Consider the following 24,778-nt stretch of genomic DNA (forward strand, 5'->3'; position numbering starts at 1 on the left):
TCATATTTAAACTATCATTAAAAAGATGAAGCTATAGTCTCAGAAATGGAAGAGTTTGAGTATCTCTGAAACTTGAATATTAATTCTACTTCTCTTTCAATTATCAAGCTTCTTCTATTCCTTTTTCAAACTTAGGCGAGAAAAAATTAGGAGATAAACTCTGCAGATGGCTATTATTTGTTTCCTTATGCTAGTCCTACAAATGAAACTCACTATTATATAAACATATGGATAAAAAAGAGATTCTTCCTTTGAGATAAATATGTTTATGTATGAACAGACATTGTATTGATTGGAATTACAAATCAGTTCTGATATATACATAGAGTTGTTTCTCTAATTGTTTCTTCAAAAGAACTCTCTACACAGAGAGCGTTATGTTCGTGCAGAAGGGCTTCCTTTCCTCTTTGGCTGATTGAAATTCAGGAGAAAACCCTTATCTTCAATAAGGAAGTTCATCAGGCATGCAAGCCCCACCATGTCCCCAAAACCGGTCTCCAGGGATTCAGTTCCATCCTATTCATTCTAAAAATTTTCTCAGATATCTCACTAGGGAGTAGGAGGGAACATAAGCCAGAGTAATTCAGGGAGATCTATTCTGCACGCAAGGCAGTTTTTGCTTGAGTAAGCATTTTATGGAGCATTGTAAAATCATTAGAGCAAATGACAAAGCTTGGTTTCATTCTCAGTTTTTTTTCCTGACTTCTCCTTCAAATATGCACTGTCAAATTGCCCTCTTCATAATAACAAATATGTTGGGAATATACTCAAACATTATAACTACTTTAAACATTTTTTAAATTTTATTCTCAAACCCTTTGATTTCTTGTATCCATTCATCTAAGACACCTCTCTGAGTACTGGTGAGAACTGTGTTGTGGGAAAGCCCCCACATGCTGATTCTCAGTCTCGCTCTTGAAATAGAGAACCAGCAGCCTCTTGCACATTTTTTTTTCCTTTCTAGCTTTCCTTTGTGGGAAGAGTAAAGGCTAGTAAAGAGGAGATCATCCTCCATTAGTGTGCTACCGAGTATTAAAAATGCTACTGTCACATTAAGAGAATTAATGAGTCTTTTGTTAAATCAAAGAATTAGGAGAGAGGTCTTTCAATACTTGATAACCCAATAGAGTAAACTCTACCATTTCTAGGTATTCCTTTACTCCCAGATCTTCTGATAAATCTGTGATCTCTTCTTGTGTGTCATTTATTAAGAAGTCAATACCAAGAACCTACATTGGTACTTGGTTAATGCAGAACAGTTACATCTTTAATTGTCAAACCGCTGGAACTACAGGTCTCTAGCTTGCCAGCTTTTTAAAATTTTATTTTCCCCTGTTCATCATCCATGAAAGACATAGCTATCTGTAAGTCAGTGAATAAGCAAACATGTGCTTGGCAATTGCCGTCTTTATTTCACACATGGATCTAAGTTTTCCATGAGCAAGTCTCCCAAAGTGCTCGCATTCAGGTGGGATTGCAGATGAAGTTATTATTACCTACTCTACTACACAGGAGTGAATGAAAACCTCAATACCCCATGAACCTAACAGTTACAAAAAAAAAAAAAATACATCATTTTTTCTTAAGTCCTTATCTTCAGCTTAAATGGGTTGAGAATGAAGTGCCCAAACTTCTTACTGATAGAGAAGAGTCTCTAGAACTCCATTGTCCGTGGAGGAATTTAACATATTTTTTCTTTAGCTTTATTATTAATAGGAACCTAGGAACACTGGCTTTGATTCTTCACAGTCACATGCTAGTATTGTTTTTTCTGGTTAGAAAGTCTTCAAAGACCATATTGTTTGAAATTATTATGAGACTTAACAAGAGGCAACTTTCCATTCAGTCAGTTTTAACACTAGCATCTTAATTAAATTACTAGCTTTGAGCCAAGATAATTATGCGATTCTTCCAATACATTTCATTAAATGAAATCCTCTTTATCTATATAAAAGCTCGGTCATTACTTTATGCCTAATCATATTCAAGAGCATGATCACATAACCAGATAGGCCAACATTTCATTTTTATTTTTACTGGGAACTTTCTTTAGATTAGAGAGAGCACAACTGACTACCTCGTAATTGGTAGAGGCTGTTAACATTATGGAGGAAATACATATATACGGGAAAATTAAGAAATCCAGACCAAAACATATTATGAAGAAACAAATAGGTTCAGATAAAATGAGAAATAATCTACCTCTAAATTTAAATTACAAATCTCAATATGTGCATGAGATTTTTTTAGGAAAACAGAAGTGTGTTGCAAGCAGAACTCAGAGATATCAGCATAAAAGTGTTATATAAAGTTATATATTGCATAAAAATCATTAAAAAAGTGATCTAAACAGTAAAATACTCAAAACATCTCTGGAACAGTAACCAACCAAGAATAAGGGTAGAGGTAAAGAATGAGAAAAGGAAGTAGAACTGTGCCACAATAATATATTTAATTAAGTGAAATTTAGTTTTTTGTATTTATGTCACATAAAAATTTATAAAATTTAAGAATTCAGTGTCTAAGACAATTTGATTTTTAATTATTTTCTTAATTTGGGTTTTATTGCTTGACAAAACACCATGATCAAAAGCAACTTGGGAAAGAATGAGTTTATTTCTGCTTAGAGTTCCACATCACAGTCTGGAAAAGGAAATCAGGGAAATAACTGAAGACTGAAATCCAGGGCCAGAAATTGAAGCCAAGGTCATGGGTGTGTACTGCTTTGTGGTGATATTTTGTTTGTGCTATAACAAATAAACCTTGCCTAAGCATCAGAGTGTGGAGTAAGCCACTAGTTAGCTCTAAAGGCCAGGCAGTGGGGACACACACCTTTAATCCCAGCACTAAGGAGTCCAAGGCACTCAGATCTCTGTGAGTTCAAGGCCACCCTGGGCTACAGGATATTGAGCCAGTCTCAGAGAGAAACAGAGCCAGGCAGTGGGAGTTCACATAATTAATCCCAGTACTTGGGAGTCACATGCCTTTAATACCAACACTAGGGAGGTGGAGATAGGAAGTGATAGGGCTAGGATGAGAAATATAAGGCAGGAGGAGACAGGAGGTCAGGATTCAGTCTGAGGTTTCATAGAGAAAACATGCAGTCTGAGGACTTGTAGAAAGAAGATACTACATTTGGTCTGAGGATTTCAGAGAGATAAGAACTAGTTAGTGGCTGGCTGCTTTGTTTCTCTGATCTTTCGGCTTTTATCCCTAATATCTGACTCTGGGTTTTTATTATTAAGACCAAAAGAATGAGTGCAACAGTGCTTATTAGCTTGCTCTCCACGTCTTGATTAAAATAATTTCTTATACACTCTTTAACCATATGCCCAGATATGACATCACCTACAAAGTTGTATGTTGCCATAATTAATCATCAATCAATAAGAGTACTGGAGGTATTTTTTCAATTGACTTTCCCTTTACCCAAATGATTATAATTTGTGTCAAGTTGGCATAAGAATAGCAAGCACTGAACTATAAAATATACATTTCAGATTGTATATATTATAATACTATAATTACAATATTATATATAACAAATTACTATATTGTTGATAATTTCTAAGTAAACCCACATTTTCATTATGCATATAAACTCTCTTAATATTATATATAACAAATTATATTGTTGATAATTTCTAAGTAAATCCACATTTTCATTATGCATATAAACTCTCTTACGTTTCTGACTTCTTGACTTTGATTCTGTAACATTCCTTATTTTTTAAATTGACATTAACTAAAGGATATAAATCCTCATACCAAGGAAGGATTACTTTCTGTGTTTGCAGTAGAGAAAGGAGAACTAATTTACATTCAACTACCTTGCTTTGTAAAAAAGAAAACTCGAGGTGAGTTAGAGTTCATTGTTTGACACCTTGAGGATAACTTTCTTGTTTAATTTTAAGTCTCTTGGTGTGATACCTCTTTTAACTTGTCTTCAAATACATTAGCTGGTTTATTACTGGAAAGTACGGAAGCCAGCATTTAGAAACTTGGGCTAAACTCAGAAAGAACCTTGAAAAGATATGACAAAAAGTGATCTCTTCTTTTAAAGATGTTTTATTTTATGCAGTAAGGGAGAGAATGCTTCCACTTAGTATCCCACAGGACAGCATCTCAAACGAGAACACTATAATGGGGTGAACTCATCATCCTATGGGAAAGGGGCCAGCAGTGTGTGTGCTGCTTTAACTTAGGGCTTTCATATAAGGTCGGAGTTCTGAGCACATATAAGAAGAACACATGATAGATAAGGGAAGAAAAAACTGATTGAAGAGGCAATTGTGGAAGCTTGGGGGTGAAGAGAAAGATAAATTGGTGATGACGATTATCTCAAGTTTATTGTACATTGAATGTAAAGGTAGTTTAGGGAGACATTTGTGAAGATTGCATCTACTATACAATATGTTTACAATCAAAATCAAAGATACAAATATCAAATTTTCTTACTCACCAATTTTATATCTTTCATATGATTTCTGAGTTTTTTAGATCATATTAGACAATTGAGCCATTTAACAGCTAAATTTTTAGGAAAGTTATAGAGAGATATGTCATTAAAAAACAATAAAACACAGGTGTAGTCCAAAGGACATTGTAGAAGAAACCATGAAATAAAAACTGCATTTTGGAGATGATTTAGAAATATGGAAGGAAATGGTATGTTATTGAATTTACATTAATATAAAAATGTTAATCTCAAAATATGTTTCATTTGTACGGAATTTAATTTATTAATTCACATTTAACATTATTTTTGTTATGCTGATTGTATATTTCCATTCTTTTTTAAAGTATTGTGTTTCTGCAGGTTAATTAAAATATAATCTATAATTAAAAATACACATTAATAGTCATCTATAATAGTCAAACTTAACATTAGGTTTTCAAGATATATTTTAGACAGATAGGTAATCTTCTTTAGGCAATTAAGAGCTTTAAGAAACATGGCATTTAAAATAATTTAATAATTTAGACTTTTCAAGACAGTGAGGTGCATCTGCTCCTGGCTGCACCAATGTATTCCATAAAACATTATGGGCATCAAGGAAACTCCATATGGAGTTTATTCTATTTATGACAAACGTTTGTCATGTTGGAACAAAAAAACTGTCCTTGCCATAATTGCTGACAGTTACTGGACCCATAAAATGCAAGAAAGGCAACTGCAAAATTTTGAAAAGACAAGGTAGAACAGTTCTTCAAAATTTCCTGCTTCTGAAAAAGGTTTGTCAGATATTCTAGGCCTGTAGACCAAGGATGAATTCCCCAGTGTTCCAGAGGAACCTTGGGTGATTGATTGCCCAGGCAGCCAGTTGCTCCTATAATTTCTCAAAATTTATGGGAGTTTCTTACCTGCACTTCCTGCTTACTCAGATGATACTATTTCCTTCTTAGGTCTTTGATGGAGTTAAGGACTAGATAATTATAGTTATAGTTTTCTTAATTATGATAAAACATAAATTAGATATAAAACTTTAAACTCACCAAAATAGGCTAGATAAATAAATAAATATTTCCCTTAATTTTGTCAAATACATATAAACTAGATATTTTAACTATAATTCTTACTTGATAGCTGATTCTGATGTATACAATTTTACTATGTTAAAGATAAACTTCCATTTTGCTTAGACAGAAAGGGGAAATGTTATGGGATAATTCTTCTGCATGCTATGAGTATATACTGCTCCCATTGGTTAGTAACAAAGTACATTTAGCCTATAGCAAGACAGAACAAGGCTAGGCAGGAAGATCAAACTAAAAATACACACAGAGAAAGGGTGGATTAAGGAAATTGCAAGTTGGCTGGATTTGGAACAAGATGTGCTAAAGAACAGGTAGAGACATGAAGCCTTTGGTAAAATGTAAATTACTAAAAAGGGGTTAATTGAAGTTGTAAGAGCTAATTATTAATAAGCCTGGCTACAGGCCAAACATTTCATAATTAATATGAGCTTTTATATGATTCTTTGGGACCAGGTGGTCAAGAAAATAAGGACTCCATCTGTTGACATATGGCACCCAATGTGGAAGATGTATATCTCCACATAAAGCCTGGAAAAATCTTTTAAAAAGGAGTTCTAAACATACAAAAATAGATTCAAGAGCAGCTTCATAGTTCATGTTTCTCATGCAGACTGTGGTACAGAACCAAGTCCCCTGGCCATGGCAAGTTGAGTTGCAACATGACAGAATCCTCCTCCTCCTCTCTCTCTCTCTCTCTCTCTCTCTCTCTCTCTCTCTCTCTCTCTCTCTCTCTCTTTCTCTCTCCTTTCTCTTTCTCTCTTGGGCTTTAGTATAAATTGACTTCTACCAACCACTGACTATGGGCTTAACACCACTGATGCATACCTCTTGGCAGATTTAGGGATTTTGCTCTTATAGAAAAGATGGTTAGAGATGCACAGTAAGGACAGATTCAGACTAAAGATGGTTTTTAAAATGTAATAATAAAAATATAATAAACCACATAAAAATAAAAATATTCCGAGTCTAGATTATATATATTTCATTTTTTCTTTGAGATATATAGCACTGTATGAGAACAAAGATGGAGTAATGATGATAAGGTCATGTAAGGTATAGACAATAAACAAAAATGTCTTCATAGAAAATGAGAAAGGTATCATTTGATCCAACAAGATGGCAAAGATAAAGGAGTTTCCTACAGTCCATAATGGAAATATCACTGTTAAGCAAACTATTTCTCGGAATTTTCCTTCTATATAGCAGCACTGATCGAAGGAAATGATATCAGCAGCTATATCATTTGGTGTTCTACAAAATAATTAAAGTTTTCAGGATTTGGAGGTTAAGGAAAGTTCCAAGTATGTTGCTTGCCACAGTGGAGGGAAGTCATTGTCCATTCCATTCCAAAGAGAATTGGGATAAAGTAACCTTCTTTCTTTGATTGAAGAGACCTAAATTTACACACTCAGATAAAGAAGTAAGTATAATTTAAATGCAACTATAGTTCACAAACCTAAAGAAGCCAAATCATAAGGAGAACCCAAAGAAAAACATATATAGATTCTTCTAGATATTGGAAGCAGACAAGATTGCCGAGCAAAAGTTGGGAGCATGGGGGTGGGTGTGGGGTGGGGGGGAAAGGGAAAGGGGGAGATAAAAGGGAGAAAGTAAGGATTGGGGAGAGCTTGGGGGAGCGGGAGGGTTGAGATGGAGGAAGGGCAGATATAGGAGCAGGGAAGAAGATATCTTCATTAAGGGAGCCATTTTAGGGTTGTCAAGAGACTTGGATCTAGAGGGGATCCCAGGTGTCCATGGGGATGTCCCCTGCTAGGTCCTTTGGACAGCTGAGGAGAGGATGCCTGAACTGGCCTTGTCCCATAGTCACACTGATGAATGTCACCATAGAACTTTGGTCCGGTGATGGATGGAGATAGAGACCCACATCAGAGCACTGGACTGAGCTCCTAAGGTCCAGTTGAAGAGCAGAAGGAGGGAGAAGATGAGCAAGGAAGTCAGAACGGCGAGGTGTTGGTCCATCCACTGAGACGATGTGCCTGATCTAATGGAAGCTCACCAAATGTAGCTGGGCTGGGACTGAACGAGCATGTAATCAAACCGGACTCTCTGAATGTGGCTGACAATGGGGGCTGACTGAGAAGCCATTGATAATGGCACTGGGACTTGTTTCTACTGCGTGTACTGGCTTTTTGGGACCCCAGTATATTTGGATGCACAGCTCCCTAAGCCTGGACGGAGGGGGGAGGGCCTTGGACTTCCCACAGGGCAGGGTACCCTGCCCTCTCTTAAGACTGGAGGGGGAAGGAGGAAGGGGAGTGGGGGAATAGGAGGGGAATGGGAGGAGGGAAGAAAGTGTAAATTTTTGAATGGGAAAATAAAAAAAATATATATCAAATTATGGGCTATATAAAGATCAGAAAAGGAGAGGAATATTTCTTCCACAGAAACATTGCATCCATACACCATTTCCCAACTAAACAAGATTGCCAGGGTACCAAGTTGGGAAATGGTTTGGGGTGGGAGAAGAGTGCTTTATTTTTATTTTTTATTTATTTTTATTTTTTTCTTAAGCAAAATTTGATCTTTTATATAGTCTTAGGTTTTTTTTTTAAAATCATAATTGTTTAGAATTTTGGAAATTAAACCCAGGGACAGGAAAATCATTATAGATCTTAAATAGAAACTAAGAAATAACTTCCTGTCTCCACAGTTAGGTAGGATTTGCTAGCAATGAGCCTGTTTACAGGAAACCAACTTCAAGTATAGCCTAAGATATGGGCAATCTTGCAAGGGCAACAGGAATATTGCTCCTGGTCAATGTTGATCCTGACTTTCTTGGCTTCTGCTTTGACATGTGGATGTTCCCACTGTGGTTTTGAAATCACCATCAGGAGGGAAAGCTACAGACTTGTTTTATTCAAGGAGAAAAAAAGTCTCCTTCAAGAAATTCATAAAACATCTCCTTGAGATATTGGAAGAGCTTAATGGCCTGTGCCAAATTAGAGTTCAGCACACTGTGCCTTCCTTTAAAAAAAATAAATAGCATCCATTTTTCACAGGTAGTGGAAAATTGCCTTCTAGAATTAGCAGTGATTCACAAAATTATTTGTTGTTATGAATTCATTAGTCTTTAGCGCCCCATGTAGTTAGGCGTCAGTCAACTTTAAAATCAATGCCCTAGTTAGACAAATAAGGCAATGGAATTCAGCAATTATCAGGAAGTGTTTTGTTTCCACCCACTGAGACTTGAAAACGACATCCAGAGAAATGGTGAAACCAGTTCGTATCATGCCACTGCTAAATGAAATAGGTGCTCACTACGCCAAAGGATAATTGTGATCCCACTTAGCACTGCTTTCTGTTCCGGCCTTTCTTTGTACACCTCTGTCATCCATCTTATCTATGTTCCCTGTCCTGTATTTCTGACACAGGGAAGTGGTGCTATTCCTTTCTTTTTCCTGAAACCAACTTTCTTCCTATTTCTGTTTTTCCTTCACACTTCCACACGACACTTCCTGACTGGCTTTCCCAAGTCAGAGTCAGGAACCAAGAAAAGGAAGGAATAGGGGCCAGTTAATGGCATTATATGACATATAGAACATTGCTTTATTTCATCTTATTATACATTTTATTGCGAAGCTCCATTAATTTCAAAGAGAGGTATTACAATCCCAGTTTCAGAAGAGTAGCCCATTACGAATGAATAAGGATGGAGGTTTCAAATCATATTCTAAAGTCATCTGTGTCAGCATCCGGATACCAAGATGAACAGTGATGAAAGGAGAAAGGAAGGAGAGTCTAACAAAGGACCCGCTAGAGAAGCATAGTAACATGAACTGAAGTTCCCTCATTATGGGACAGACACTGCAAAAGTGTTGAAGCTGATGAAAGTAGTAATTTATAGGTAATGATTGTACATTTTTTACTTAAAAATATATATTAGATATTCTCAGATCATCAGATACAAATGAGAAATAAAAAAATTATATTCAGTTGGAGCACATATAAGAGAGGAGGATCTAGACAAATTTTAAAATATGAATGTTTTAACAAAAAGTTACTTGCCATTTTGTTAGTCAAATTTTAAAAAATAAATAACTATAAACAATTATTAAACAACAAGAAAATGAGAAGGAAAGTATAATTAATAGCTGTGACCCTATATAACTTGCTAAGTATAATGGTAATGGCCACAAAGATGTTTATAAGCTCTACCGGGCTTACTATTTATTAATATTCATAATTAGGAAGACTCAAAATTAGTTTCTTAAGTGATTCTAAAAAAATATTTATCACTAAGAGTGTAATTCAGTCACAGCCATGCATACTATGTAGTTTAAGTCATACACTGAGATGACAACGAGAACAGTTCCCATGGAATAGCACACTTCTTGCTGCGGTCTGCAGAGTGTGTGGGGGTTGGGGTTCTTGCCTCTCACCATTGTGCTTACCTCCGCATCTTGGAATTGGTCCACTCCACATTACTTTGCCATCCATGAGAATGCATGTTATCGTTTCTGTTCCCTGGGTTTTAATGAACCCTTCTTCACAAATAACAGAAATGGAACTTCCTAATTGAAAGTTGTCTCCAAAGCGACGGGCATTGATGGGTATTCCTGGATCAGGGCACTCATTATGGCCAAAAGCTTAACAATTAGAGAAAACATGAACAGTGTTAAACAGGTATTTCCACATGAGAGGAAAATAATATGTAATAGTTGTGACTGTTTCATCACGGAATTTATACACTAAGACTTAAAAATTAATTGTTTAACTCTGTCATCTATCTATCTATCATCTATCTATCTATCTATCTATCTATCTATCTATCATCTATCTATCTATCTATCTATGTATCTATCTATCTATCATCCATCCATCATCCATCTATCTATCTATCTATCTATCTATCTATCTAACTCTTTTTTGGTTTTTCGAAGACAGGGTTTTTTTGTAGCATTGGAGCCTGTCCTGAAACTCGCTCTGTAGACCAGGCTGGCCTCAAGATCACAGAAATCTGCCTCTCTCTGCTTCCTTAAGTGCTGGGGTTAATGGCATGTGCCACCACCACCTGGCATTTTTGTTCATTTTAGCTGCTCATTAGGATAAACCAATACATAAATCCCTATTACAACGTGTTCAGATTCCAGTGAACATGAATCCTAACACGTTTATGCTATCCCCCTTTAAAGTTCCATAACTCATCTGCCAGGATTGGAAAAAAAAAGTTTTATTGGGAAGATTAAGGCAAAGTTTCAGTATAGTTAAAAAGAATGGCAATTATTTTATAGCTTTCTATGACTATACGAGCTTTTCTTTCTATTGTCTCAGAAGAGAAACAACTCTCCAATGGCCATGTTCTAGGCACAGTGGTGTGATATTATCTCATTTAATACTTAGATAGGTCTGGTGAGGAAAATAGCACCATGAAGAGAAATATCAGATTTGATAAAGTCATATGGCTTATCTCTAGTCATAGAAATAAGAGTTTATAGGACTACACTGTATCCTCATTTTGACATGTAAAATGTCCCCAAAACCTTTTGTATCTTTGGTCATCTTTCTCATGTATCATGATCTTAGATCACCTCTGTATTTTTATCTTGTTTCTTTTAGAATGTCTCTTTAGCAAAAAGGAAAACTATAGTGATGATATGTTTGTTTTAAAAAATAATAGATTATTTGAAGTTACCCAAACTTTTCTGTCTATTAATATATAGAACCATATATGTATAATCAAATTTTATTTTACTGTAATGGAAGTAGAAGAATATTTCTGTGAGGACAAAGCATCTTGGTTTATAAGCATAAGACATTTTATTTATTTATTTATTTATTTTGAGACAGGGTTTCTCTGCAGCTTTAGAGCCTGTCCTGGAGCTAGCTCTTGTAGACCAGGCTGGTCTCGGACTCACAGAGAGATCTGCCTGCCTCTGCCTCTCGAGTGCATGCGCCACCACCGCCTGGCAGCATAAGACATTTTAATGAAGCTTTTATAATTTGATATTATAGTTGTTCTGCTTGAATGCAGGCAATTGTTTTAAGTTTTTTTTACTTGTCACCATTTGAATTTTTCCAAATTTGCATTCTTTTATATTTCTAGCCTAAATTATACAAAAGAAATTAAAGTTCTATAATACATAAATATATCATAAGTACATATTTGAATTTGAATTATAGGTACATTTATTTGAATGACTATTTTATCTTGTAACCTAAAAATACTTAACTCCTAAAAAATCAATTATTTAAAAAAATGATAAAAATATATTTCAAGTTTCATCTTTTGGTCTTGCTGCTCGAATGTGCAACGTCCAAGTTGATTTGTTCAGAAAAAAAATGAGTTGAAGTAGAAATATTAAATATATGAATTTATGTAAAACAAAATAAGTTACTTACTATAAAAATTGAATAGATTTAATATCTGAAAACATCACAGGCATTGATTAAAAGTATCATGCAATTAATACAAACTAAAAACTATAATTAAACAGATGTATACTTGCGTTCACCTTTATACATAGATATGTTTGAAGAATTTTTCTGAAAATATTCCACTTCAGGTAATCTTTATGACACATATCACAGTAATTGAATAAAAATTATGTAGTTATAACTTGAAAACCAAGTGATGCTATGCACAGCTACAGCCCCGCTGAAAGGACACTGGCTGTACTTAGTTTTTCATTGGTAAGACTCAGGTTCACTTGGATGAGGGTGCAGAGAAGGGAGACATTTTTTCTAAAGGCGTTGCTGATATTTGGAGACCAAATTCTATTGATATTTTTATATGAACACAGTGGGTTACCCAGCATCTAACACGGAGTGACTGATTCAAGATAAAGCACTAAACATTAGAGTGGTCTCTGGCTGCTGGCAAAACATCCGTGCAAGAAAATACTCACATGTAAGTATTCGAAGCCAAGAAGCTTTCTCTTTTATGTGATTTAATCTTTTGCCACTATCATAACAAGTTTTAGATGAATAATGCTCATCTTATCTTTTAGAAATCCAAACTGAAATGTGGCTGAGATATATCAAATCTAATAAGAGAAAACATATCTCGAACCTAGGAAAATATAAGACACTGAGACAGTGTTAAGTGATGTAGTTAGGAAACCTAGGTTATGATTGTTAAGGTTTTGTTAGATTTACTACTATCTGCTAATTTAATTCTCCCTACTTTATTTATTCCTACCATGTGCTTTTATATTTAAGGATGTATGAATTAGGTATCAAATCTAAAAAATGCAATAGCAAAGACAAGACTTGTACTGTCTGGCCTTGTGGCTGACACTTTGAAACACTAACGTATTTTTTTCACAGAGTGAGCTGAAGGGCCTACCCCGGATTAATGACTCTTACTCTCCTATAGCATGATGAGGTGTTCTTGGGACTTAGAATCGTGTGCCACCATTGATTGTTCTCTATGAGTTCCCTATGAGCTCCTGGATATTTTTTTTTCTAAAAACTTGATAAGTAGCAGGAAAATTTGGTTTAAACTGATGGTAAATTTTAATAGAACAACCTATTGGATCAGCTGATACAGTAAAAACATTGAAATGAATTTTCTTAAAACGATACCTCTAAAAGAGAAACAAAACCTAGGAATGAAAATGTAGTTGGTTATCAAGAAATACAAAAGTGATCATGGGCAAAACTCGTCGACAACTGTCTCAACTATCCTTAGCTTTGAACAAGAGGCCGGGTTTCTATGATCACACTTCAGTTCTCTGCAAACATGCTACCCAGATAACAGGCAGACACACAGAAAAACCCTTACTATTGTAGGTGATGTTGAAGCCACGTCCTGACATGGAGTGGTCAGCTTGAAATTCCAGTCGCAGGATGTGGCTGTTACTGGTAAGGTGAGAAGGCACCTCAGCCCCGGTAAAGGTTCCCAGGATGGGGGAATCTGGAGAGTCACCATCTTTAACAGCAAGGAAGTCAAACTGCGATTCCAGATCGAAGTCATTGAAAGAAAGGTGGATACGGCTCCCTGGGTCAGAGATTATGGTCCAGATGCAATTTAAATTATTTCCATAGCCTTCTGGATAATCAGGGGAAAGGACTGTGCCCATCGGTGCAGTAAAGTTAGACAGGCAAGGAACTGGAAAATATAAATAAAAAAGTATAAAAACAGTATATCAGAAAGCAGTATCTGGACATATGTTTTTAGTAGTCTGCATATATAGCGATCAATAAACAACGGAGAACACAACAAAGAATCTAAGTTATCCTATAACGAGAAAGAAAAGGCTACAATTTTTAATTTAAAATAAAATTTTCTTTATTAAATAGTGAATTAAGGGTTCTGTGCAGGTTCACATTGTTAATGCGCACACCCAAACTTCATTTTACATATGAACAAAAACAGCTAGTACTTCTCATGAATGTAAGGCTTTATGCTTGGCTGTGCACAAATTCCTAATTTAAATAAGAGCCACATGATATTTTGTTTGTTTTTGTGCTTTTAGACAGTGTTAACTCTCAGTTATCTAGTGTTGTATGAAGGGCCGCTTGGTGGTTTTCCGACAGCTCAGCCCCAAAATAATCACACAGAAACTATATTAATTAAATCACTGCTTGGCCTATTAGCTCTAGCTTCTTATTGGCTAACTCTTACATATAAATTTAACCCATCTCTATTAATCTGTATATCGCCACCTGGCAGTGGCCTACTGGGTAAAGTTCCAGCATCTGTCTCCGGTGGGGCTACATGGCTTTTCTTGATACCGCCTCCTTTCTCGCAGCATTCAGTTTAGGTTTCCCCACGCTATCAGGCCAAACCAGTTTCTTTATTAGGCAATGGTATTCATAGCATACAGATGGTAATCCCACATCAATCTAGAACTCACTACCGGGCTGGAAAAATCCTTTCTGTTATTGCTGCTACTTTAACATTCCAAAACCGGGACTTTGGGCAGATAGGCTTAAGCTATTGGTGAAACTGTATTGCAAATAATATGGTTTTTGTGTGATTATTTTGGGGCTGAGCAGCCGGGAACAAACAAATGGCCTCCCACAACAAGCAACTGCTTATAGTTCCTCAGTTAGGAGTGGGACCTTGTGAGTTTCTGGATTGTTCATGCTAGTATTTGGGCTGGATTGATCTTGGACAAGTTTAGTTTGTAACCACAGTTTCTGTGAATTCAAGTGTGTAACAGCTAAGTCCTGTCCTCAGGAGAGAACCTCATAGAACTCCTCTCTATTCTCAGGACCATCCATTCTTTCAATCCTATCTCTTGGTAACTTAATTTGTTTCAGTGTCTTGCCATTTCCATACCTGGAGCACATAGACTACTGTACTCTCTTTTCTTGTACTCCACTGAATCCTGAGACCTTTAATTATACAATTATTATAAAAAATGACAGCTAAATTAGAAATAAAAAACCTATGTGGTTTCTTTTACTATAAAGCTTTTTCATTCGGGGCTGAGGTATGGCTCAAAAGCAAACTCTTGTCTACCACAGCCACGCCGGGGATGCTTTCTCTTGTACTGCATTTTTTCTTTTATTGTTGGTATGATTTATCACATAGGTTTTCCATTATGAAACCAATGTTATCTCTCTGAAGTACTTTTTGGAATAAAAGATCATTCATTAAAATATTTTAAATAACTCTAAGCTTCATGAAACATGAACAGATTATTTTAGGCAAAAAGTAAACATTTAAAAAAATAGTACTTTCTTATAATACAATGATGACTATTTACTTGAACATAAAAGTGTTTCAATAGATGATAATCATGTTTGTTTTAATTAAGCTAAAAATTGAGTATGTTTTGAAAAGCATGTTTTTGTAATCCTAGCATTTTATATAAAAAACATTAGTGGATTTTATGCTGTGAATTATGCCTTATTTTGAATGCTTCCCTGAAAAAAAATAAGGAATTATAAATAGAATAAAGGCCTTGGATATTTTAAATAGTTTTGATTACAAATAAACATGCATTATCCTATGAAAGTAAATGGGCTAATTAAAAATAGCAACATTGTCTAATTTTCATAAGAAGTGTGTCTCATATATATATAGTATAAAAGGCAAACTTGTTCAAACACATGATATAAATATATTTGCAATTAACAAATAAACTATGTTAACTTTATTTAAATCTGTAATGAAATTTATAATTTGGCATAAGCACCCATGTTAAAAATAGTATCACAAAGTACTACTCACTCAAAAATAATTACTTGGTTCCAGCTCTTTGCAATTAATTACAAAAGCAATTATATGCAAGGACTTGGTAACATATGCCATCCAGAAGTGAAGCATTTGGTACTCACAGATACAGATGGGTATATTTGCAGACCATTGGTTATTCTCTTGACAAACAATGGATTTCTCTCCAATTAATTCAAACCCAAACTGGCATTCAAACCTTAAAACATCACGATTAGAAAAACCATCGCCTTCTCTAATTCCATATAAAGGGGTGCCAGGATCGCCACAACTTTCTTTCTCAATTTCTGTAAAATACAAGAAATAATTTAAGTTTCGAGCATTATAGATACATGATCCCTACACTACAATCGTGCTCACCATGCATGTTCAATATAATGATACTTCAGAGTGGAAGGATAGGTTCATTTTTCAATCTCAGTTTTATTTCTGTTCTGCCACTCTTCTGGATTGACTTGATGGTGCATTCCTTTTATTTACCCAGGTGGAGTCTGAAGATATTATAACGAATTAGGACAGCAGAGGACAAGCACTCTAACAGAAGACCAAGACAACATTTAGATGTTCTGTGTGTCTTACAGATAAACATATACACCCACAAATATACCTACATGTATTTCTTCCTAATCCCCCATTTTTCCTATTATTTGTATATTATGCTGAAAGCTATGATCAGAGAATGAGGATACATTACCTTCCTTTAATCTCTTTTGTAATTAGACAAAACCTATCATTGAGAATGATCTTTTAGGTAATTTTTTTGTGCAATAACTATAAGAATAATCTGCTTGCCGGGTGATGGTGGTGCACACCTTTAATCCCAGCACTCGGGAGGCAGAGGCAGACAGATCTCTGTGAGTTCGAGGCCAGCCTGGTCTACAAAAGCTAGTTCCAGGACAGGCTCCAAAGCCACAGAGAAACCCTGTCTCGAAAAACCAAAAAAAAAAAAAAAAAAAAAAAAAAAATAATCTGCTTGTAAGCAAGAATTCATTTACATTGTAATTTTCTCAGATATATTACTTTAAACCGTGCTTACTAAAAAAATTAAATCAGGTTAAAAAAAAGATATTTCAAAATGAAATGCAAGCTTTTGAATCATATTCAAATATATTCCAAACTGCAAATGTGAAGTTCTGATTGCTAACAGCAAATCACTGTGGTGGTTATAATCACTAGAGGTTGCCATTAAACATAACAAACCTTAATTTTTAAAAATTAATTCTCATTTTCATATGAATTCTAACTTATAAAATATATATGTATAGATTTATATAAAAATAATGCACAACAAATGCCTTCTCTGATAACTTTCTACAGCTACACACATAAAGTAATATTAAATCAGAATTAACAAAGATAATTACAACAAAGATTTATAATGAACATACGGAACATCTTTTTAAAATAATTTGTTATAATTGCTTCGTAGACCGGCTTAGCTTCCCTATGCCAGAAACAGGGACCCTGATGACTTTCTCCAGCCCCTACAGGCACCAGGAACACTTGTGGCACTCACATATATATAATAAAACACTAAGAACTATAAAATAATATATGCTTTTCTTAAAAAGTAGAAAGAAAATTTAAATATTTTAAATTTAATAAAATATATCATCTACTGCCAGGCAGCATTCACACATTCATTCATTACTTATTATTCTTAAATACCAGCCTTTTATGAATGTTTCCTTTGCTTTTTCTCCCTGATTTTATGGATATAAAATATGTAGCAGTAGTAACATTCACACCTATGAATATATAAAAATATTTCCCACAAAATGTCTTGTTTTCTATTGGTGCCATAACATACTTTGAGTTTTATTATGTTGTATCACTCAAAACTTTCTTTTAAACCAAACTCATCTGGAGTTGTTCTTGAAAACCTTAAGTCCACAAGTGCTTATTCTTGCTCCAATCACTATATATTCAAGCTATATAGAAACTGTAGTACCTCACACTGAAATCCTGGAGAACTATATATATTTGAAAGCTATAACTATGCCTCATGTGTAAAAATAGTCCAAGTTTTAATAGCAAATGTGCTTTAGATTCTATAGCCTTGATCTATCTATCTATCTATCTATCTATCTATCTATCTATCTATCTATCAATCTATCTCTATCTATCATCTATCATCTATCTATCTATCTATCTATCTATCTATCTATCATCTATCTATCTATCATCTGTTATTATATATATAGTGTGTGTGCACATATTTGTGCATATATATGTAGATTTGTATATGTATATATTTATCTTTTTAATTTAGACATCTGTCTCCTTTCATGAAATGCATACAATATTTTCATCTTTAAAATTCAATGCCCATATGCATGTTTCAAAAAGTAAGTTAATAGGCACTGTGTATTCATTTATAAAATAACATTTTATAATATTTGATTGTCTACAATTGAAGGGTTAACATGCAAAGGACATGTGGTTATAATTCAATTAGCACTAAAGAAATGGCATAGTTTGCAAAGTTATATAGAACATATATAGAAATCATATAGTGATGATATTCCAGTTATGTCTTTTGATTAATCTAAGCCTTTCAGTAGTTTTGCGGTTGAAGAATATGTTTGGTAAATACTTCTTTTAATTCATCTTTTATCCTATGACTTTTTTTCCTCTATAGTGAGGATGAAGACTAATTCACAAGGACACATTTTTGCAAGCATATTGTGCTATAGAACTTTCTGGGGACAGAGATGTAGAACTTATCATGACTTAGGTATGGAGGTTTAAAAGAGAGTACCATATGGTACTTCTGATCCCCATTCTCTGCCTGTTCTCTAGGTATGGTCATGTCCTTTATAAAAGCCAGGGTTATATTAAACAGCCATCTCTATATAATTGTTCTCTGAGCATCAGATGGGATAAGTACAACACTTCGTGAGATTCCTTAAGCTCTGAACATGCTAATTTTCCTTCAGTTGCTGTGATAAAACAATAACTAAATCAACTTGAGGATGATAGGGTTTACTTCATCTTCCAATCCTCATATCACCATTACACCATTGTGGGAAGCTACTCTAATTTGCTTTATGTTACTGAAATATAGACCAGGAACAAAAGGAATATAAGGATTAAAATAAGCGTATTATATATTTCAGGATACCTTGATGATGAGCTGTATCCTGAAATATATAATACAGGAAGTCAGGCCTGGAGTTCAAGAAAGGATCATGGAGGCAGGAACAGAGGAAGAACCATCGAAGAATGACGCTTACTGCCTTGTTCTCCACGGCTAGTTCAGAACACTATCTTATACAACCCAGGCCCAGCTGTCCAGGAGAGGAACCGTTGACAGTGGTCTATGCATTCCTACAGCATTCTCTAATTAAGAAAATGTCCTGTGATATACCTATATGCCAATCTGATGGAGATAACCATTGAAGTTCTTCCTTCCCAAGTGTATCCAGTTTGTGTCAACATGACCAAAATCAAACCAAAACAAAACAAAAAAACCTCATAGACATGCCCATAGAACAGTACAATAGAGGCCGTTTTCCGTATGAGGTTCCCTCCCCCACGTATGTCAAGTTTACAGAGCCATCACACTTCATATCAACATACTACTGGATTCATTCAGGATATGTATTACTGATGAATATAATTTACCAGAGAAAACTCAGTTCAACACAGGAGTTATTCTCCCAAATCTTCTAGATTTTATTATTTCATAATAGCCTCATCTCTCAGGGTGTCAAACAGGACTAGGATTCCCTTAACAAATGGTGGCTCCACTAGGAGTATCTATAAGTCCTTTATTACTAAATTGGGAAGGAACAAGGCAAGTATCCAGTCCCCATAAAAAGAGGTAACAATCACAAAGTGCACCTAATTTTCTTCCCTTTCTTCAACATTTTGAAGGCAGAGAAATAAGCAGAATGTGATAGATTAAATAAGGGAGGATGGGAGGTCAGAGGAAATAATGTAATTAAACTATATTATAACATAAGCAGAGAACTCTGAATGCAGCATAGTGGGAGCAGAAATAGAAACATAGGTTTAAAGGGCAGAGGCTAAAATTTGTGGAAGTGGCTCTTTCCAATACTTTTTTTTAATTTTTAGCCACCAACTTAACTTTGATCCTTGATGCCTAAAGTAATGTACTCTAATTTTAAATTCCATCTGATTTCCTACTGAAGAGTAACATCTGGCCTTAGTGTGACATAGAACCACACATTGATCCAACTCTAACTTGACAACAGTTCACACAGTAATTCAAATATTTCACAGAGAAGCCATGTAGGTTAAAAGAAAGTGATCTGTAAAAGTTGAAGTTTTGCTGATTCTTAGCATTAAAAAGTCTCCTGGGAATCTCATTACCTCAGCAACTGGCTTGCAAACTTTAGAAATAGAGAACCACGCAGCTAGAAAAGACCTTGTGAGTTAAACTGGGTCCCCTTTATGGCATCTGAGACAAATGAGACTACAGTCAACATTTAAAGAGATAAAGAGAAGAAATCCAGAACTGCCTGGGGGGAAGTAGCAAGGAATGTGCGCGCAATAACAAAAGCACAAAATGTGTTACAATTATGATGAAAACGTCAGCATTTTAAAATCCTTCAGATTCGGTACAAAAGCTCAGTAAAATAGTATGAAAGTGGCAAATTTAGTCTGAGACCAGGATTGCAATTTTCATAGAGGTGGTATAGAACACAGCCAGCAGTGCAAATCAGATACTCTTTTGACCTGAAGTGATCAGAGGATTTAAGTGATGCTCACATTTAAGTATATTTCACTGTACTGTTATTAAGCCTCTATGTTTGGCAGAATTTGCCTCTCTTTTACTATGACAATAGCAATATGCTTGAGTAATATGGCTACAAATAGCAATAAGATATTGTTTATTTAATTGACTATGTAGGAATAATTTGAACATTTTCACTTAAGGGAAATAATGAATGCCAATTACATGCACATGTATATTAATTTTATATACTGGATACCTGTATCAAAACAACATTTGATAATTCATAAAGGTATATATACATATATATACACACATACATATATACACACATATATATTTTTTAAACTACTTTAAAAGAAATTTATTTTTATTTTAATCTACATTATATTACTTAAGAAATCATTAATTAATACTTGTTTTGTAGGGTGTAACTAATTTATCCCTTAACATGATCTGCATTTTGCTGTTTAGATTTGAGATGGACAAATTAAAGAACTTTTGAGCTCTGTTCATGAACATCTGTGAGGAGCTTTTAATCCTTCAATCCTTCACATGTTTAGAGTATTGGGATCTGAGTTACACAGTATTTGGTTTCAATTCATTGATATTCAGACTTTCTTCTGAAGATGATATTTCCTGAGGTTTTTCTTGCGAGACTTTGATCAACAACTTTAAGCTCAGCTTGTCCTTTTTCAGAAGAACACATTGAAGTCTAAGAAGGCAGGACTAGTGCTGTTCTTTGTAACCCAGTGAAAGTAAACAACTCACAATTATAAACAACAAATTATTATTAGTGATATATTTCATGAAATTTGACAATGACCTGAATGAAATGCACAATGATGTAATTACTCAAAAATTAAGACGTTATGCTCTAACCTTAATTTACCAACCATTAAATTTTCTCACATATTTCAGGAACAAAACAATTTAGTGTGATCTGTTGGTAATAAATTTCAAGAAAAGAAAAGCAAAACCATAGTGTGTATGGTCTCTAGCAGAGAGTATGTAAACTCTACAGTTAGCACATTTCATGTGGAACTAATTCAGTTCACTTCTGTATTTACTGCACACCCACCATGCCTGAGGAATTGTGTTTGAGGCTGTTGCCACAGACAGAGATTAGTTTCATTTAATATCTCAGGAGATGCCACTCTGATGAATTGATTACTTTGAATCATAGAGAAAAAGCAGGTGTAGAATGTCTTAGTACCCTTTCCTCTTAAAAACAGGTCATAATGATGACTCAGCAGAAAAGTGGCCTTTACTGCAGCATCACGTGTACCAGAGTTTGGAGCCAGAATCCACAGAATGTGCTTGGTACTACAGAGCCTAGAGGAATTGATGGATTTTTCTTGCATTCAAGTCTTGCACGTGCATAGGTATACATAAAGGCATATACAAAACAAGTAAATATGTAAGAGAATTTAATTACTAAATAGTAAGGGAGTAAGAAAACGAAAATTAGTATAATTTAGAAGAACTAAAATTTGATTGATCTGTGTGGTTATATGTTAGAAGTTATATGGTTATAATTTGTGATATTTTAGATAAAAGGCACACTTTTATAAAAGAAATGATATTATGAAATAAAGTGGCAAGGTTGGAAAAAGATCGGATCACACAAAAAGCTGAAGATGTGTGGGAAGACACGGGGTGACTGGCATACACAGTGTAGGGCCTTTGAGTATCGTGAGCAGACAGTAGCTATTGCAGCAGTGCTCCAGAAGAAGGCACCGAATCAACCACACATACCAACAATCACACAAGCCTCATGTGGACTGAAATCAACATGGTATGGAGTCAATTAAAGAGGCATGACCCTGCTTTCTCAGGAGCTTACAGTCCAATGGCAGCCAGTCACATGAAAGAATCAGGGAGCACTCCTTTTATAAGGAGTCAGCAAATGCCATTGTTCACCCGCAACCTCACTTAACCCATCCATTTTTAAAACATTTTCCTCTGAAGTACCTTGAGTGAAAGAACAAAGTGAAATATAGATTTTTGTCTAAATCTCTGTAGCTACCTGTTTAAAAGAGTTTGCAAGCAAGGGTAGATCAATATTTTCTGAACTATAATAGCAATCAAAGTAAATGGATTTTTCTTTCGAAAGAATGATTCCTGCTAGCAGCCCAACAGCTGCCATCAAAAACTCAAAATGCTACTGCTCTTACTGTATCTACTAGATGGTAAAAGGATGTATAATTATTTGAGGGCATAGCTTTGTATGTCTGTAAAGCAGGGAAGGAAAATCAGCAAGCCTTGTGAATATAAAAGGCCACATGGAGAAAACCCCGAGTGGAGCAAATGAACAGGATATGTCCTTGGCTTTAAATATCAACCTGTTTAAAGGGTACTAGCTGTACTGGAATTAAGTTCCGGGTCTACCTACACAATTAAATAAATTAAATACCTACAGTTAAATAAACAGTCAGTGGGGTCCATATGTGCTCAGATACTGGACAGATTATGTATTTGCTCAAGGAAATAATATTTTGTTTTGATAGGACATTCTGGTCAACTGACTCTTGAGAGGAAAGGGTTTATTTTCCTTAATAGGCTATAGTCCTTTATCAGAACAACCTTGTTTACTTAATTAGTAGTATCATCCCCTACTACTCTTCAGACAACTTTCTTATACTACAACCCAGTACAATCTTCCCAGGGATGGCAATGCATACAGTAAGCTGGTCCCTCCCACATCAATTATCAATCAAAACAATGCTTCTACAAACATTCTCACCATACAATTTGGTGTAGACAATTCTTAAATTGAAGTTCCATCATCTAGGCAGCTTTAGTTTATATTAAATTGGTGAATCTCACCAGCATACATTTTTAGAAAGTATTTTTAATATTTATTTATTTTTGAATTTTAAAAAAATCATTATACATACTAATCCTATTTCCTTCTCTCTCCTGTCCTCCTGCTCCCCAAACCTTCTCCCCAGCCCATCCCGCATCCACCCCTCAAAAAGGGTGAGGACCACCATGAGGAGTCAAAAACATCTTTCATATCACTCGAGGCAGAACCAAGGTCCTCTGCCCTGTATCTAGACTGAGCAAGGTATCCCTTCATGAGGAATGGACTCCAAATAGCCAGTTCAAGTACTAGGGATTTTAGAAAGGGTTAGATTTGCTTTTAACAGTGGTGACGAAGATAGAGAAAAGAAGTAAGGTATCTATATGTGTTTATTGAGTTTATTAAGAGAGTATGAGTGACCATATCATAGCAGAACCATGGGTGCCTCCATACCCACTAAAAATGTCAGTGAATGATGGTTTCCCTATAGCTAAGTTGTAGACAGAAGTTTCTGTTCTGCCTGGTCCTGTAGCTGTTCAGTCCCAAAGAAACACACAGAAGCTTATATTATCTATAAACTCTTTGATGTATTAGTTCAGGATTTTTATTAACTAGCTCTTACAACTTAAATTAACTTAAATTAACCCATAATGTTTGTCTATGTTTAGTCACATGACTTGATACCTTTTATCAGTGAGGCATTCTCACTTTTATTACGCTATGTCTGGCTGGAGACTGACTCTCAGGCTTTACTCTTCTCTGAATTCTCTTAGTCTGGTCGCCCCACCTATATGTCCTGACTGACTACTGGCCAATTAGCATTTTATTAAACCAATATAAATGTCAAATCTTACAGTGTACAAGAGCATTATCCCGTAGCACTAAGTGGATGGACCCTCCTTCTATCACTGTCCCCCAGCCTATAAACTTTGCAACCAGTGCAGAATTGCATACAGGCAGCAGAGCAGAGTGACTGCAATCTCAGAGGACATTGCCGCATCCCTTCCTCCTATGAAGGATGTTAACAGTCAAACAGCCTGATTGTGCTGGCCTCTGGCAAGCAGGCACAGCTGATCTGATAAAGATGGCAATTGTTCTGCTCAAAAGACCACATTCAGTAAGTTTGAAAATTCACATGTGAGCTTAGATAGGTTGGCGTGAGTATCGCCTGGCTTCTCCCTCCCCAGTGCTGCAGCTATCAGTGCAACACCTGACTATTTTTTTCTTAAATGTGGGTTCTTGTGGGTCAAGCTTAGGTGTTCATAATTGTAAGACAAATACATTACTAAGTGTTCTCCCCAGGTGCCAGAAAATCCTCTTCAAAAGTAACTCTCTGTCATGTTTTTCTTTCTGGATGGTGCATCACTGATCATGAAAACAATCGGTTCAAAGAAGAGGATTTCATTTGAATTTTCATACCTTGTCAAGAAAATTAGAGAAACAACTATTAAATCTTCTATTTTTCCCTTTTATTGAAAACATATTGCTTTCTCTTATAATACATTTGGATTACAGTTTCCCCTCCCTCTATTCCTCCTAGTTCCCCCTACTTCTCATCTGTATCTACTCTTTTTCTGTCTCTTAT

General features: G+C 35.2%; 1 protein-coding gene across 3 annotated transcripts in view; it reads right to left on the minus strand.

Annotated features, from left to right (window-relative positions):
- Csmd3 (CUB and Sushi multiple domains 3) overlaps nt 1-24,778 on the minus strand; it is a 976,820-nt gene that overhangs the window by 379,192 nt on the left and 572,850 nt on the right. For all 3 annotated transcript variants that reach the window (XM_038342099.2, XM_038342098.2, XM_042055667.1), the window contains 3 exons: nt 15,790-15,972; nt 13,283-13,609; nt 9,951-10,145 (listed from right to left, as the gene is read on the minus strand). In XM_038342099.2, coding sequence (XP_038198027.1) covers nt 9,951-10,145; nt 13,283-13,609; nt 15,790-15,972 — 705 coding nt within the window. The remainder of the gene's footprint in view (nt 1-9,950; nt 10,146-13,282; nt 13,610-15,789; nt 15,973-24,778) is intronic.

The sequence above is a fragment of the Arvicola amphibius genome, chromosome 9 (assembly GCF_903992535.2).
Source record: "Arvicola amphibius chromosome 9, mArvAmp1.2, whole genome shotgun sequence".
Lineage (NCBI taxonomy): Eukaryota > Metazoa > Chordata > Mammalia > Rodentia > Cricetidae > Arvicola > Arvicola amphibius.